At 39.7% G+C, this 17,083-nt stretch overlaps 1 protein-coding gene across 3 annotated transcripts in view; it reads left to right on the forward strand.

The window, feature by feature from the left end:
• The window catches only part of LOC109914232 (enhancer of polycomb homolog 1), a 218,676-nt gene that overhangs the window by 85,027 nt on the left and 116,566 nt on the right, over positions 1-17,083 (forward strand). The window contains exon 1 of one of the 3 annotated variants that reach the window (XM_048613304.1): positions 7,182-7,699. The exons of the other annotated variants lie outside the window; for them this stretch is intronic. Within the exon in view, the coding sequence (XP_048469261.1) occupies positions 7,547-7,699 (153 nt within the window). The 5' untranslated portion in view covers positions 7,182-7,546. Of the gene's footprint in view, positions 1-7,181; positions 7,700-17,083 lie in introns of those variants that run through there. 3 annotated transcript variants of the gene reach the window in all.

Genomic DNA, 17,083 nt, shown 5'->3' on the forward strand with positions numbered 1-17,083 from the left:
GACTGGATCTTAAGCTAAATATCAGGAAGAAAAGGTCTTTTACCGCTCCTACTGTGTAACACTGCCCCCAACTATTGAGATTCTTGGCAAATGAGTGGACAAATTGGATCAATTCTCAAACATTTTAGGAGTTTCAACTTTCATACATCTAGGCACCTCCTTGCAGTGACGGCAGACATCTATGATGAAATTAAACATTGCTTCCAGTGCACCAAAACCACTTCCAACCAGATGAGAAAAGGAGTGTTTAATGACAAAGACCTCAAGCTGAGCACTAAACTTAGAGTCACGGAAGCATAGAGTCATTTAGCACGGAAACAGACCCTTCGGTCCAGCCAGTCCATGCCGAACATAATCCTAAACTAAACTAGTTCCACCTGTCTGCTCCTGGTGCATATCCTTCCAAACCTTTCCGATTCATGTACTTGTCCACATGTCTCTTAAATGTTGTGATTGTGCCCATGTCCACCACTTCCTCAGGAAGTTCATTCTGCATACAAAACACCCTCTTTGTAAAATTAAAAAATTGCCCCTCCTGTCTTTTTTTTTTGATATCTGTCTTCTCTCACTTTAAAAATGTGTTCTCTAGTCTTGAGAGCTAGTAAGAACTGCAGATGCTGGTGTCAGAGATAACAGCAGCACAGCAGGCCAGGCAGCATCAGAGGAGCAGGAAAGTTGACATTTCGGGTTGGGACCCTTCTTCAGAAATTTCTGAAATTTCTCAAATTTTGAGAGAAATGTGGCAGGATAGGTGCCAGTGTCATCCCTCAAGCCAACATCCCCAGCATTGAATCAGTGTTTATTCTTGATCAGTTATGTTAGGCGAGCACATCAACCACATACCTGATACCAGACTTCCAACAAAATCTCTCTATTCTGAGTTTCATCTTGTCAAACAGTCCCCAGGAGGGCAGAGAAAATACCGTGAGTGCCCTGAAAGCTTCACTGAAAAAATATAACATCCCCCACCAAGTCAGGCGAATCTCTTGTCTTGGATCATCCAAATCGGAGAAGAAGTATTTATGAAGGTGCCAATAATCTGGAACATCTCCTAAAAGCCCAGGTAGAGGCCAAGCACAAACAATGGAGGGAATGTGCAAAAACAGAAGTTGCTGAAAAAGCTCAGCAGCTCTGGCAGCATCTGTGAAGGAAAAAATCAGAGTTAACGTTTCGGGTCCGGTGACCCTGCCGTTTATTTTTCTTCACAGGTGCTGCCAGACCTGCTGAGCTTTTCCAGCAACTTCTGTTTTTGTTCCTGATTTACAGCATCTACAGTTCTTTTTGGCTTTTAATTAGTGGAGGGAGTGTGTCTGAACCTGAGCATTTCACACACCACTACTTGCAGCAGGGTGGGTGGATTCAGTATGGGCCTATTTAGCCTTCTCAGAATCCATAATTCCGTAGTGAGAGAATGTCCTCTTTGGTGTTGAAATACTGCCCAAGAAGGGAAAGTAGATGGAATGCCGTTCACATAGGTTGCTTTGTCGTGGTTGGTGTCCTGTTGCCTTGGTGCTTTTTGAGCTTCATTTATCCAGACAGTTGGTGCACTTTGCATTGCTCTTAACATGTGGCATGTAAATAATAGAAAGTCTTTAGTGAGTTACTGCAGAATGCCAGTATCGACCTACATTTGTATTTGTAAGCAAAATACTGCAGATGCTAGAAATTTATGTGTTCAGAAAATGTTGAAGAAACTCAGCAGGTCTGGCAATATCTGTGGAAAGAAAGAACATTAATATTTTGAGTTGGATATGACCGTTCAAAACTGACAGCAGCTGGGAAGTAGTGTTTTTAATGCAGTTGACAGAGGGGAGAAGGAGGCATAAGTAGAACAGAAGGCAGGGATGACCAGAGCAAAAGAGAAAGGGAATTCTAATGGTGTTAAAGGTGACATTGAAATGTAAAATAGGTGCAAATGATAGGTGTGATAAGGAGAAAATGAGTCTGCTTTGCTGACAGCAAAATCATCAAGACCCAAACAAAGACTTGGGGATGGGGGTTGAAAAGTATGTAAGAAGAAGACAATACACTTGTATTAACATAAAGTGTGTGACTGGTCCAGTTATGTTTCTGTTCAGTGATGCTTTTCTGTTGCTCACTTGCACTTGCTCTCTTTCCTTCTTTCATGCGCTCTCTCTCTCTCTCTTTCTCTCTCTCTCTCTTTCCCCCTTCTCCCCCAACCCAAGGAGTATGTTAATGGGGAAGTTAGGTTATCGTGATGCCATTGAATGCTGAGGGGAGATGGTTAAATTTTTCCTTTTTTTTTCAATGTGTCCATAGCCTGGTATTTGTGAAGCATGAATGTTAGTTACTTGGCACCAGTCAGCCTGAACTGATGAGTATCTGAGGAATAGTGTGCAGAACTGAACACTGCAATCATCAATGAACCTACCCACTTATTAACCTTATGGTAGGAAAGCCATTGATGCAGCTGAAGATGGTTGGGTCTACAAAACTGCCTTGAGGAGATTTTGATTGTATGGAGAGACTGCCAGTTGATGTAAATAAATCCTGAAATCTTCTATAGGTATATAAATATTAATAGTGAAAGGGTGGTAGGTACAAGGAGGATAGGGCCAATCAGAGACCAAAAAGGGGATTTACTCCTGGAAACTTCATGTCAATCTTTACCAAAAGAAGAAATACTGCCCAGGTCATGGTGAAACGAGATAATTCAAATACTTAAGAGTTTAAAATCGATGAAGAGGAGGCATTGGAGTCACTGTCTTTATTTACAATCGGTTAGGCTTCAGGACTGAATAAGAGACATTCAAGGACACAAAGGTGGTGAGAATGGAAATCGGAGGCATTGACTATAATTTTACGATCTTTCTTAGACTCAGGTGATATCGGAGGACAGGAGAATTGCAACATGTTTTTTTTTTAAAAATGTAAAGATGAGTTTAGCAACTATATGCCAGTCAGTATAACAACACTGGTGGCAAAGCTTCTAGAAACAATAATTCAAGACAAAAGTCTCTTGGGGAATCTGGATTAATTAAGAAATGCCAGCATGGATTTGTTAAGGGATAGCTTTGCTTAACTAATACTTAAGTTTGTCTTTTGAAGAGTTAATTGAGCTGGTCAATGCTGTTGATGTGGCACAAGTGGGTATCCAGAGTCATTTAACACAGTGCCACACAACAAACTTTAATGAACAAAGTTTCAGCACTTGGATTAAAAGGGACAGAAACGCATGGCTCTGAAAATGGCTGAGTGATGGGAAATAGTGTTCAGTGGATGTTTTTCTGACTGCAGGAAGATTTATGGCAGAGTTCTCAAGGTGTGTGTATCAGACCATAAGATATAGGAGGAGAATTAGGCCATATGGTCCATTGGGTTGCCTTTGCCATTTGATCGTAGCTGATATGTTTCTCAACTCCATTTTCCTGCCCTCTCCCCTTGATCTGCTTTACTAATCAAGAATTTATCTATCTGTGTCTTAAATACACGCAATGACTTGACCCCTGGCACAGAAGACTGTTATGAATTCCAAGATTTACCACCCTTTGGCTGAGAAATTCCTCCTCATTACATTTTAAAGGGTCGTCTTGTCACCCTGATGCTGTGCCCTCGGGCTCTAGTAGAGGGGGATGGATCTGGCTGGGATGCTGTACAGGGGATTGGTGTGTGGCGATTCTGTGATTCTAGAAACACCTGCTCTACGACCACTCTATCTAGGCCTCTTAATATTCTTTAAGTTTCATTGAAATCCCCCCCACAGCCTACTAAACTCCCAGAGTACAGACCTGGAGTCCTCAATTGTTCCTCATGAGATTAGCCCTTCATTCCCCAGGATCATTCTTGTAAACCTCCTTTGGACCCTCTCCAAGGCCAGCAAATCCTTCCTTAAGACACAGAGTCCATAACTACCCTCAATATTCCAAATGTGGTCTAGCCTTAGCAGTTTATTCCTGCTTTGTATTAAAGCCCTCTTGAAATGAATGCTAACGTTGCATTTGGCTTCCTAACTGCCAACTAAACTTGCATGTTAATCTTAAGAGAAACAGTCTACGCCTCTTCTTCTTACCAAAGTACAAAACCTCACACTTTCTCACATTATATTTCATCTACCACTTCTTTGCCCACTCTACTAGCTTGTCCAAGTCCTTCTGCAGCCTTTCCGCTTCCTCAATATGACCTATCCCTATACCTATCTTTATTGCTAAGCTTGCAGATGACATAATGCCCTCAGTTCCTTCATTCTGATCCTTAATGTTATTTGGAAGTATTATGAAGGTTGAAGAGAATAGCGTAGAACTTCAAAAGTACAGAAATAGGTTGATGCAATAGTCAGAACGTTGGCAGATGAAATTTAATGCAGTGAAGTCAAATCTAATTCATTTTGGCAGGAAGAGCATAGAGAGACAGAACAAAATAAAGGATACAGTTTCAAATTACATGTAGAAGCTAAGAGATATGCACAAGTCATTGAAGGTGGCAGGACCGTTTTGAGAACATTTAATAAACAATACAGTATCCTAGGCTTTATTTACAGGGCCATGGGGCACAAAAGTAAAATTATGTTAAACTTATATAAGTCACTGGTTTGGCCTCAACTGGAGTATTGTGACTAATTCTTGGTGCTACAATTTAAGAATGATGTGAAGATGTTGGTATAGCTACAAAAAACATTCACAAAATAGTTCCAAGGATGAGGAACTTCAGTTATGTAGATAAATTGCAGATGTTCGTATGGTCTTTCTTGGGAAGGTTAAGAGGTAGATGGATAGAGATTTTCAAATAAGGAGACTGGACACAATAGATGAAGGGAACACTTGCTGTTGTGTAAGAAAAGAGAGGGCACAGATTTCTGGTAACTAGAAACAAACATTGGTGATGAAAGGATTTTGTTTCTGTAGTGTGATTAATATCTGGAAAATGGTGACTGAAAGTGTGGTGGAGACAGAGACCAAGACAAATTTCAATTAAGGCTTTAAAGAGTGATTTGGATTATATTCTAAAAAGAAAAAGTGAGATTACAGGGAAAGGAAGGTGAAATGGCTCTGAGTTTCTCATTTAGAAATCAGACACGGGCACAACAGGCTGAATGTTCTCTTTCTGCACGGTAACAGTTGTGATTCTGTAGTGATGTGCTGGGGCTGAGATGGCTGATTTCCAGAACTACAATCATCTTCCTTTCTGCAAAATGTAACTCCAATTATTGGATAGTTTTGTCCCTGATTCCTGTTGACTGCAGTTTTGCTAAGGCCCTGGTGTCATGTTGGTCAAATCCTGCCTGCATATAAAGGCCAGTTACAGTCATCTCACATCTGAAATTCAGCTCTTGTTCCATGTTTGGCAAAGACTAACTAAATCTGGAGTTCAGTTCCTGGCAGGGCCCAAACTCTTATCGGCGAGTAGATTATTGGAACATAAGTGCTGCTAGATAGTGCTATTGATGATCCCTTCCATCAATTTGTTGCTGACTGTAAACTGCTGGTGCATTAAACAATGAATCACTTGAGGGATTACAATCAATTGAATGTCAGTAAAATGCTGTTTTCTATATTTGTATGTTAAGCACATTGGCAGTATAAGCTCATTGCAAAAATAGCTCTGCTGTTGTACAAACTATTGAGAGTTACTAGATAACAAACTGCAAAATAAGATTAGCTTGTATATGAAACATTGGAACAAATGGAAATTAAATATTCAGTATACTTGTGTATCAATTCAATCTGATAAAACCCTATTGATGTTCATTACTGATTTCCAGAACAGACTTGGATATTTTTATTGTTAGTTGTATGTAGGTTAAATTAAAACTGAAGATTCAATTGTCTGCATGTGTGATGTAGAAGTACCACACTTTGAATGAAGTTTATAATTTTTCACCAGCAAATCACAATTATTGACATCTTTTAATGATTTTATATTTAAAGTTTGATTTGGTGTTGTACTAAAAATGTAGACAGTACCCTAAATTCTGTACGTCACAACATGACAGTTAATGTTTGAGATTGATTTGATTTGATTTTTTTTTTGTTTTGAAAACATTGCAGCTTGGTGTGGAATCATTACAACCAAACTAGGGGCAGGTCATTCAGCCCCTTGAACCTGCTTTACCATTCAATGAGATCATGGCTGATCTGATTGTGATCAATCTACAATCTATCCAATAACCTTTCACTCCTTTGCTTAACAAGAATCTACCTACCTCTGCCTTAAATGTCATAAACAATTATGGTAAATCACTGAGTGGCATTTAGATTTTTGTTGAAATGTCAATTTGTCTAATTGTGCATGGTGAAATACTATATCAGAATAATAATTAACTTTAAAAATGGTCAAACTTTGTGCTCAGATGAATTCTAAAACCGAAATCCAGTTTTGTGGGCATTGAATTGTTTGATTTGGTCATTCACGTTATCATATACTTTGCCAGATTTGCCTTGAACATCTTTTTGATTCGACAAGTAGCCTTACTGTCTCTGGGCAGTACAAACAATCAAGACTTGCAGGCAGCTTTGCAATTGTTTACTCCGAATTGCGCAATTCCCTGTGACAGATTACAACCTGCCCATTGAGTTTTGAACTGTAGTTATTATTATGAGACATGTGACATTCCCCTTTTCCCAGCAGACCATTTACAAAAAAAAGCCTAGCGCTGGCACTTCGTGTTGTTGTAGAGGGCGCCGTTTCCAACAGCTTCTTGCAAAGTTGTTGTGACTGAGGGTATCCATGTTGTGGCGTAGTTGAATTAGGAAGCGAACACAAACGAGAAAAAAAAACTTGGAAGGGAAACGAAAAGACAATGGGCAATCGTTGTGATAACGACTTGTGCATTTCTTTCAAAAAGAAGAGCCAAAAACACAGGCTCGGACTGAAAGCGAAGTTTTGTTTTCCGTGGAGCTGAAAACACAAATATTAACCGGGTGGGAGGAGAATTCGAAAACATTTTGAAAAGGGTGGGAGGAGAATCCGAGATGAGAAGGTTTTATATAGCATATCCTGCAAAGGGGAGGGGGGTGGGCTGGCTGACTTGCTACTAGGCGGGAAAAAAAACCCTGTAGAAATCCAAGGCATCCGTTGGTGCCGGGTGCCCAGCGGAGCAGCAACATTCTCCTCCCGCACCAACCGACCGCCGGCCGGTTGAAGTGGGGGGGGTGGGGGTTGCGCGCGCAGCTCGGCCGAGCCTCGTCCCTGTTGCTGTGCATTGTGGGATGGCTGGACTTTAATGACCGCCATGTTGGCCATGGCGTATTGAAGTCGACAAAAGGAACCTAAACGGACCGGGGGAAAAACCGCCTTTCTTCCGCTTCCAACCCCCGTTTTTTCTTCACGGAATGGAACTAGGATCTCCAATCTCTCATCCATGATAGGTTCCGGGCGGCTCCGTGTAGGTTTTACTGGGTGTAGGCGTCAACATTTCATCGGCGACTAAAAAAAACGCATTATATATATATTTATATATTTCCTTCCAACTACAACCTCCCTCCCTCCCTCTCTCCTTCCCCTCCTCTCTCTCTCTCTCCCGCGGTGGTGTTTGGGTTTCTAATTCGCCGCGAACACGCACATACAAACCGAGGGAGAGCCGAGAATAATGAGCAAACTGTCGTTTCGGGCAAGGGCGCTCGATGCATCGAAACCTCTGCCCGTGTATCGGTGCGAGGATTTGCCGGATCTGCACGAATATGCCTCCATCAACCGAGCGGTGCCCCAGATGCCCACGGGGATGGAGAAGGAGGAGGAATCGGTAGGTGCACACGGGGCGGGTTTGGTTGGTCGTTTTTTTTTTAACATGCCCGTCTTTTTTGACAAAAGGAGTTTTTAAAATCATTTTATTCGGACGTGTTTTGTGGCCTCGGGGGGTGGGGGGTGTTAGTGGTGGGTTGGTAGTTGGTGGTGGGAGGTGTTGCCTGTGTGCGCAGGTTGCGCGGCCGCCATTACACAGCTCTCGCTCGCTTCCTCCCAAACATGGGGCCGGGCCGCGGAAACGGAGAGACGGGGCCCCGGAACCACCCACACTTTATCCCTCCGCTCGGGAGGGAGGCCGTCCTCCTTGTTTCTTTTTATTATTTTGAAACAATCGAAGGTCCGATCCCGTTGATTTCTCGCCCCGCTAAGCGGGTGGAGGAGAAGGATATTGTTCCTTGTCTACGAAAGATATTATTTTTACCCCCTCGGTGTACAAAAGATCACGTGACTGGCGAGGCAGCCATTTTGTTGTGTTTCTCTCTGGGTTGGGCACGATCTCAGCAACAACTAACTCCAGTAGGAGGGTGGCGCCAGAGAGCCTGAATTCTTTTGGGGCTTTGGGTTGGCGTGGGGTGGTGCGAGATGAGGCTTATTGTATAGTAGACAAATCTGTATTTCACTCAGTTCTAGCTCCCGTGTATGGGCGTTGTATTTTTTTTGCTCTCCTGTTTTATACGTTCAGTGCGTAAGTTGATTTGCAAAATGGTGCTTCATAACATCTCACTGACCAGAGATCATTGTGAAAGTATCACTGTTTTTAATCTTAGCACGTGCGCGAGTTATGACCTGTTGTGCAGTTCCCGAGTATGGACCAGCGGGAAGACGACTCCTTATAATGCAGATTACTACTACAGCTAAGTTTGTGCAGAGACCATTAGTCTTATAGTTGTTTTTCCGACTGTTTTGTTCCACATCCGTCGCTTCTACAGTTAGTTTCATGGGTGACATGCAAAATTAGTTTATTGTGAAGCAATACTGTGAAGTGTAACTTATAAGAATTCTAGAGGTTGAATGTCATCGTGTTTTTGAGGCTTTTGGGAAATCTCCCACATAGTGATCTGTAAAGGGAAGATGTTACACAGATAGTTGCAGCCGTGAGGCTGTCAAGGTGAAAAGTAGTCATAGTTTCAGATTCAGTGCCATAGTTGTGGTTTGCATTATTAAGTATACTGAAATTATCAGGCAAGGTGCTGGATTAAAGTCAGGATGGTTTATTATGTGAATAGGATTCTGTTAATGTCAAAAATATGATGTTGCTGGAACTTGGCATTAATCTAATCTAAGTAGAGGGGCAATGAATTCTTTAATTGCTGTCACCTAACCTTGCTGATTTGATAGCAGTGTACCATAAGCCAAATCTATAACCAAATAAATGTTCTTGCATGAATTTCTGAAGTTGCTGTTACCATCAGTGCATAGCTTGTTGGGGGCTCAAAATATTTTCAACACCTGGGAAATACAAAATTGCACTGTGCCCACAGTTTGAATGAACTTACTAACACAATTAAATAAAATGCAGCTTACTGACCCAATAAAATAAAAGATATTCAGGCTATACTTAAGATGACAGTCTACTGGATGTACATCAGTAACTAAAATATGGGTTGCAGACAGAACAACACAAAGGAATCCATTTCAACTCATTGGCAAACTAGAGTATTGGTCTTCATTTGTGGATATCTGGTTCTACTTCATTGCGTTTGTAATCTGTAACATTTTTTCCCCAATCGTTACTCAGTTTGTTTTATAGTAATGGTGTTGTTTTCCTTGTTCATACTAAGAAATTTCTAGGAAATAGGTCTGATTATGTATCTTAAGGTTAGGGTTTTAGTTTTCCAAAAAGATTCTAATGCCTATTTGTGCTTGGCTTTGTGAATCAGATGCTCAAAATTAGTAAATGGAATTAATTTACATTGCACTGGTGTTTTCTCTCCCAGCAGTTGAAAACCTTTGCTATGCATTACTTTTCAAATGTAGGGAAACACTAGCAACAATCTCCTACAAGGTGCAACAATAACATTACTGTTCCAGCAATTTTGATTTGAGCAATAAATATTCGTAAGCAAGGGCAAATGCTTCTTTTATTTTGGATCTTTGATATGCACTTGTTGTACCACTCTTTGACTAAGTCGATTAGGCTTGAGTGAAATTCCACATGAGGAATTTTTATTGTGATTTATTACCTTTCAGTGCAATAGTAAACACCTACACTGTTTTAGGTGGATGTGCCACGTTTTTCACGTGAAACCTAAAATCAGACTTCCACGTGAATTCTGGGCTGGATGTAAAGAATTCTTTGACATTAGTGTTGCAGGATGGGGTGGGAAGATCTCCCTCCCTGCTTTGTGGCAAATGTTTAAGCCTCAACTAATATCCCCAAATTGCTTCATTGGCTTTCTGGAGTCCAGAATCCTTGAGGCACATGTAAATTTATTGTACCAAAGAGGGCGGTTATTTCTGCACTAGTGTCAGCAGAGCTTCTCCACTCTCATTTTTGCAGTGACAGCTTGTGGTACCAGTTATAGAGTCATAGAGATGCTGGATGGGGTGAATAGACAAGTTCTTTTTTTTTTGCCAGGGTAGGGGAACCCAAAATTAGAGGGCATAGTTTTAAGGTGAGAGGGGAAAGATATAAAAGGGACCCAAGGCTCATCTTTTCCATCCAGAGGGTGGTGCCTGTACAGAATGAGCTGTGGTTAGTGTGCTACCACTTGAGCTGGGGCTATCACTTTGAAATATGGTTCTCATGTTTGTCTAATTAGGTATAAATAATGTGGTTGCTTATTTTAATGTTGCTTGAATGTTCCTTAGTGAGTGGACTTTGCTTCAATTTTCAATATGTTAGTGGCCTGAAATGGGGCATGAGTTGAAAAAGTGTTTTTCATTGCTTGTCAAATTATTTTTGAATGTCAGATAAATCCATAATTAGATTACTTAAGGTATAGTTCAAATAAAAGATGTTTTTTTGATAGGCTGAACTAACAGGTTAAAAATGTATACTACCTTTTGAAGTTGTGAATATGTCCAGATTCTTCTTAAATTGGCCTTTTCTGTTATGAAATATTCCTCTGTCATAATAACTGCTGTGTTGTTTAAAAACAAGCAGTTGCGTCACAATTAGGCCATAATTGCAGTGAGCAACACTTAGGTACGGTCCAGGTGAGTTTTCTTTTAGACAAATGTGTAAAGTGTCATTCCATTATACAGTGTTTTGAGACTTATTTGACAAGTACCAAAAATTCAGCAATTTGGTTGCTGGAGGGCCAGTAGTTCAACAGAAACTGGTTTTCTTAAACATTTTGATTTTCTGATGAGCTTGAGTGGACCTTCGCGCACCCCCCCTGCCCCCCAAAAAAAAATCAGCGAGGGCTATATGCACATACTAGAATTGCAGAATGGGGAGAGATCCAACTTTGGCTTCCTTATATGCCTAATGTAAAGGAGATGCTTGAATGCTTTGGTTCAAACCATAGTATTTTTCAAATGCAATCAGTCTAACATCCTTAAGAGAGCCCATGCTTCTTTTAGAGGGCTCTTTCTGGCTTCTGGACGTTGCTATAATCACTGCTGTGATCAAAGTATAAAAGATAATTTGTTCAAATTATGCTGGTGCAGTTTTTCAAGGGTAACTAAAATAGAATTTGAAATTTAAAATGTGGCTTTCCAAAATACGATTTACCTTAGCAAAAGTTGTTAGTTAAATGTAATCGGCTTATTATTTTAGAAAGGGGTGATGCGAAAGGTAATGTGTGTTTTCACTAATAAGAATTTGACCAATTTTTAATTGTTTCAATTAAGAGCCTAGAATAATTAGAACTTTAGAAATATTTGACCATAATGTAAACCGAATGATTTCTTTAGCAAATTAGATTCTGAATTGTATGACAAATTTGAATTGCTGTCTTTAGTAACTGGTATGGAAAGGTTGGAGAATTAAAAGCTCAATGGATTAACAATTAGAAATATTCTTTCTAATCATTTAGTGTCTTGTCAAATAATTTCTTTCTGGCCGCTTGCCTTCAGAAAGCTGGTTGTATTGGGACACCTAACTTGTGTCTGAAGTTTTTTTTAAAATAACCAAATTCCAAGAATATATAAACTTAATTCATATGTTTTAAAAAGTTAGGATAATCAGTTCATTTTGCACTAAAACCTATTTTAATTTACTTCTCGATTTTTCATTTAGCATATGCATGTCTCTGATTTTAATTTTTCTTTTAATTCACTTGTGGGATGTTGGTGTCACTGACTAGACCAGTATTTATAATCCATCCCTAGTCACCTTTTGAAGGTGGTGGTGGTGGTGGTGAGCTGTGCCTTGAACTGCTGCCATCACTGTGTTCTATCTAGATCCAAACACTGGGTCACAATCCTGGAATTCCCTACCCAGCTGCAACAATGAAAGAATGACAATGTTTCCATGTCATGGTGGTGGTTGGCTTAGAGGGAAGCTTGCATATGGTGGTGTTCCCATTGTCAGCTGCCCTTATCCTTTAAAATGGTTGTGGTCATGGGTTAGAAGGTGCTGTCTGTGCATTTTTGGTGAATTTCTGCAGTGCATCTTTTTTAGGTGTACACATTGCTGTTCTGAGTGGTGATGCAGTGGCTGTTTGTGGATGTGGTACCAATCAAGTGGGTTGCTTTGTCCTGATTGCTGGCAGGTTTCTTGTGTTGTTAGAGCTACACTCATCCAGGCAAGTGTTGTTTGGGTTGGACAGAACAGAGGAAAGAAGTGTCACTTGCATTTTTACCTATCATTGTCAAATTGATTGGTTCTGTGACTCCTTGTATATGTCAGCTCTTTAGATAGCTTAGTTTTAACATTTAAAGATCGTAAAACACCAGGAACCTGTCTGTTACATTTTTGAAAATGCGAATGACTGCTGAGGGAATTTAAAACCACATAGGTGAAGGTGGACTGTGATTAATTGCCATTTGAATTTTTCCAGCCACCACTTTTGGAACTTTGCAATCGCATAAAACTAAAGGGTTGAAATTTTGGAGCTGATTTCAAAACCTTTGCACAGTTTTAAAAACTTAGTGCAGTAATAGATGATCGATGAGGTTGTAGTTGATATTGCATCATGATGGATGTTAAGTAGCCACACAGGGATCTATAATTACCAGGGATAATATACACTTGTATAAGTTCTCAATTATGAGTATACATGTTTCACAGTTGGGTATAGCAATGGAAGCAGAATTGTGCATTTAGATATATTGGCACACCAGTCATTTAACATACTGAGATCAATTTGAGATATATTTTTTCTGCACAGAAACAGTAACTGGAACTGAAAATGGTTTGGAAAAGCATTTTATTTAGATTGGGGATTGGAAAAATTTTGTGAAAGAGGCAATGTATAATATAGTCCCCACTATTCATCTTGTCCATCCTTCGTGAACTTGCCTGTCTACACAAAGCTTACTATAATTGCAATTCTGAAAAAAATAGTGTGAAAAATTTACTATTTGAAGTAGCAAGTGCACATTACACACTTCCTTGCTGCATACACAGTCGGCACTGTTTGAGATTTGCAAATATTGGAGTTTGAGACTTCCTGGGATGTATCTCCACATAGTACTTGTCAAAGTAAGTTTCAGTAACACTATATAATGGAGTGACATTTAATACACTTACTTCAGGTCCAGGTGAGTTGTTTTTAAATGTGTTGCCCATTGCAATTTTGGCCTAATTGTGACGCATCTCCTTGTTTTTAAACAGCACAGCAGTTATGACAGAGGAATACTTCAAGACAGGAGAAACCAACTTATGAAGAATCTGTAGTACTTCACTGAATTTATTCTCTGTTAGAGTACTTTTGACCAGATACATCACTCTTGTTTCCCCTTCCATATCATCTTTCAATTAATCCAAATGGTTCTTCATGATTATATGGTAGATTGGAATGATGGTGCATATGTTCATTTTACAAATAGATATGACGTGACCTTGTGTAGTTGGGAGAAAGAATGGAAGTGCAGTGAAGAAGTAGATGTTTGTATTTTAAAGCACAGTTGTGCACTGTGGATGCTTGAAGAATTGAATGTATATTTTTCTTAGTTTTCATTGGAACATGGATTTTGGTACATATTCTTATATAGAATTTATTGTTGCCTAGTTAATTTTGCATAATAGTGCAAAGGACGTTGGTACCTAGAAGCAGAAATATACTTCTGTATAGGGCACATTGGGGTACTATGGCACTAAATTTACCAGCTCCATTTCCCAGTGTCCTGTACAAACACTTTGTCCAAGTACTGTTGTAAGGGTCAGCCTATAATCTACGATTATTCTGTGCATTTCATATGTAGACTGTTTATGGAATATTGTCAGAGTTTATAAATTTCATAGTAATGGAGCATGTAACTACTTTGATTTTAAAATTTTTCAAAGAGTATTTGGTTTTCTTGGCCAGATGTTGTCCCTTTACAGCTTTTTTCAAGTTTTGGTTTAGCTGTGATGTTTAATGTTTTTACAAACAAAATATATTCCTAACCTTTCTACGAAAAGGGAGAAACGTAAAATTTACATTTGGGTTGCGGGGGGGAGACCCACTTTTGGACTTTTTGCCCCACAAAGATTTGGTGATTCAAAACCTACTTCCCCACTTTTTCTGTTGTATTCAACAAAGGATAAACCTTTGTGACATATTCAATTCTCGATTATAAATGTTATGCTGAATAAAACATGTATAAAAAGTACATGTTTAGTGACTAAGCGGCATTAAAAACTAGTGAATAAGATTTGGCACTACTATTTTTTTGTTAGATTGGAGAAGTCACTTTTTTGAGTAAAGAGTACACCAGTAGTTCTCTGCTGATGTGGCCAAAACAAACTATAATGGAATTTACAATTGATTTTATGATGTACTTGTACTTAGTCACTTAGCATATTTTCTGGACTTCAGTGTGAACAAACAATAGAATTAATATTCAGTAGACCTGATTGGGAATGTTGTTGTTTTTCTGATGTGGAGGGTAGAAAAGGAGAAGTTGCAAAATAGGCAAAGATTGAGGAAATCTGAAGAAATGAAAAACTTTCACCTGTACAGCACCATTGCATCATGAGACATTTTCAATGATTTTGAAGTGTTGTCACTTCGCAAGAAAAGAAAAATCACTGTCAATTTAATGATCTTATCCCATCCCAGGGTCCCACATCACAACAGTGACTTGACTGTACCTCAAAATAATTAATTGCCATTACGGTGCTTTGGGATTTCCAAAGGTTGGGAAGTGTGCTTTGTAAATGGGAACTATTCTACACCATTATCAATCACCAGCTGTGTATGTTGATTATATTTATTTTATAACAAATATTGTCATTGCGCAATAAGATTGTCCCAGCTGATATGTCCATCTGTGAGTGAAAAGAGAACTTAGCTTAGTATCTCATTTAGAAGGCTTCCAGCAGTGCAACATTCCTCCAGACTTGTTGCTGAAGCCCAGTTTGTGCCTTGAAATCAGAGAGAAGAGTGCTAACACTAAGCCAAGGTTGGCGCCTTGGAAATTTAACATTTTTTTTTTCTTCTAGGGGGTTTGAAGTACTGTTAGTCATACAACACGCAAACAGATTCTTCAATCCAACTGGTCCATGCTGACCATGTTCCCAGACAAAACTAGACCCACCTGTTTGCACTTGGCCTATATCCCTCCAAACATTTCTTTTTAATGTACCTATCCAAATGTCTTCTAAATGTTGTAACTGTACCTGCATCATTTCCTCTGGAAGTTCATTCCACGCACAAACCACGGTTTCTTTTTAATAAAAAAACTATTGTCTTTTTTAAATCTTTCTCCTCACACCTTAAAACATGTCCTTTAATCTTGAAATCCCTCACCGTAGGGAAAAGACACCTGCCATTTACCTTATCTAAACCCCTCCTGATTTTATAAACCCCTAAGTGCATCTCTCAACCTCCTTCGTTTCAGTGAAAATAGTTCCAGCCTCTCTCTCACTCAAACCCTTCATTCCCAGCAGCATTGTGGTAAATCTCTTGAATCTCTTCCAACTTCATATCCTTCCTGTAACAGGGTGATCAGCACTGGACACACTGCTGTCGAAGAGGCCTCGCCAAAATCCTGTACAACCTCAACACGACATCCCAATTCCTAAACTCCTAAAAAGGACTGAGTAATGAAGGCAAGTGTGCTAAATGCCTTCTTAACCACCCTGCCTATATGTACTGCAAACTTCAAAGAATTATGTGCCTGAAACCCTAGGTCTTTCTGTTCTACAGCACTACACAGGGCCCTACTTTTAATTGTAGAAGTCCTGCCCATTTTTTTTTTTGTTTCACCAAAATACAGTACCTCACATTTATCCAAATTAAACTCCATCTGCTGCTCCTCAGCCCATTGACCCAACTGATCAAGATCTCTTTATAATCTTCGATAACCACCTTCACTGTCCTGTATCGCCAATTCTGGTGTCCTCTACGAACTTGCTAATTGTGCCTTCTGTATTTTCATCTAAATCATTTATATAAATGACAAGCAAAGGTGGACCCAGCATCTATCCCTGATAAGAGGTCCTTAGTCAGGAAAAACAGCCCTCCACCATCACTGCCTCCTGCTGTTAAGCTAATTTTGTATCCAATTGGCAAGCTCTCCTTGAAACCCATGTGATCAACTTTATTAAGTAGTCTGCCATGTGGAACCTTGTCAAAGGCTTTCCTAAATTCCAAGCAAATAATGTCAAACACTCTGCCTCCTTAATCACCTTGGTTACTTTCTCAAAAAACCTCAAGTTTGAGATACGATTTCTTTTGCACAAAACCATATTGATTGTCCCTAATCATTCCTTGCCTGTCCAAATACATACAAGTCCTATTTTTCAGAATCCCCTCCAACTTCTTACCCACCAACAAAGTCAGGCTTATTTTGATATTTTTATTTTTATTTGTATGCATAGTTATAATTGGATTTTATTTCTATATGTATGTATCTATCATTACATAATTGTATGATATACAAATATTGTAAAGGTGCTGTGTATCGTTGTTTTATGCAGTGGTCCTTGTCTTCTATTCTGATGGTATTCCATCTTAACTCCTATTGTAAGGAGTGAATTTTCACAACCGTAATGAAGTAAGGGTCGGCAAAGACTAACTGATTCTGTGAATGGATATGAGAGATAGTAGGAACTGCAGATGCTGGAGAATCCGAGACAACAAGGTGCAGGGCTGGATGAACACAGCAGGCCAAGCAGCATCATAGGAGCAGAGAGGCTGACGTTTCGGGCCTAGACCCTTCATCAGAAAAGGGGGAGGGGAAGGGGGTTTTGAAATAAATAGGGAGAGAGTGGGAGGCGGATAGAAGAGGGATAGAGGAGAGGATAGGTGGAGAGGAAACAAACAGGTCGAAGAGGCGGGGATGG

Source organism: Rhincodon typus, chromosome 2 (genome assembly GCF_021869965.1).
Source record: "Rhincodon typus isolate 14 chromosome 2, sRhiTyp1.1, whole genome shotgun sequence".
Classification (NCBI taxonomy): domain Eukaryota; kingdom Metazoa; phylum Chordata; class Chondrichthyes; order Orectolobiformes; family Rhincodontidae; genus Rhincodon; species Rhincodon typus.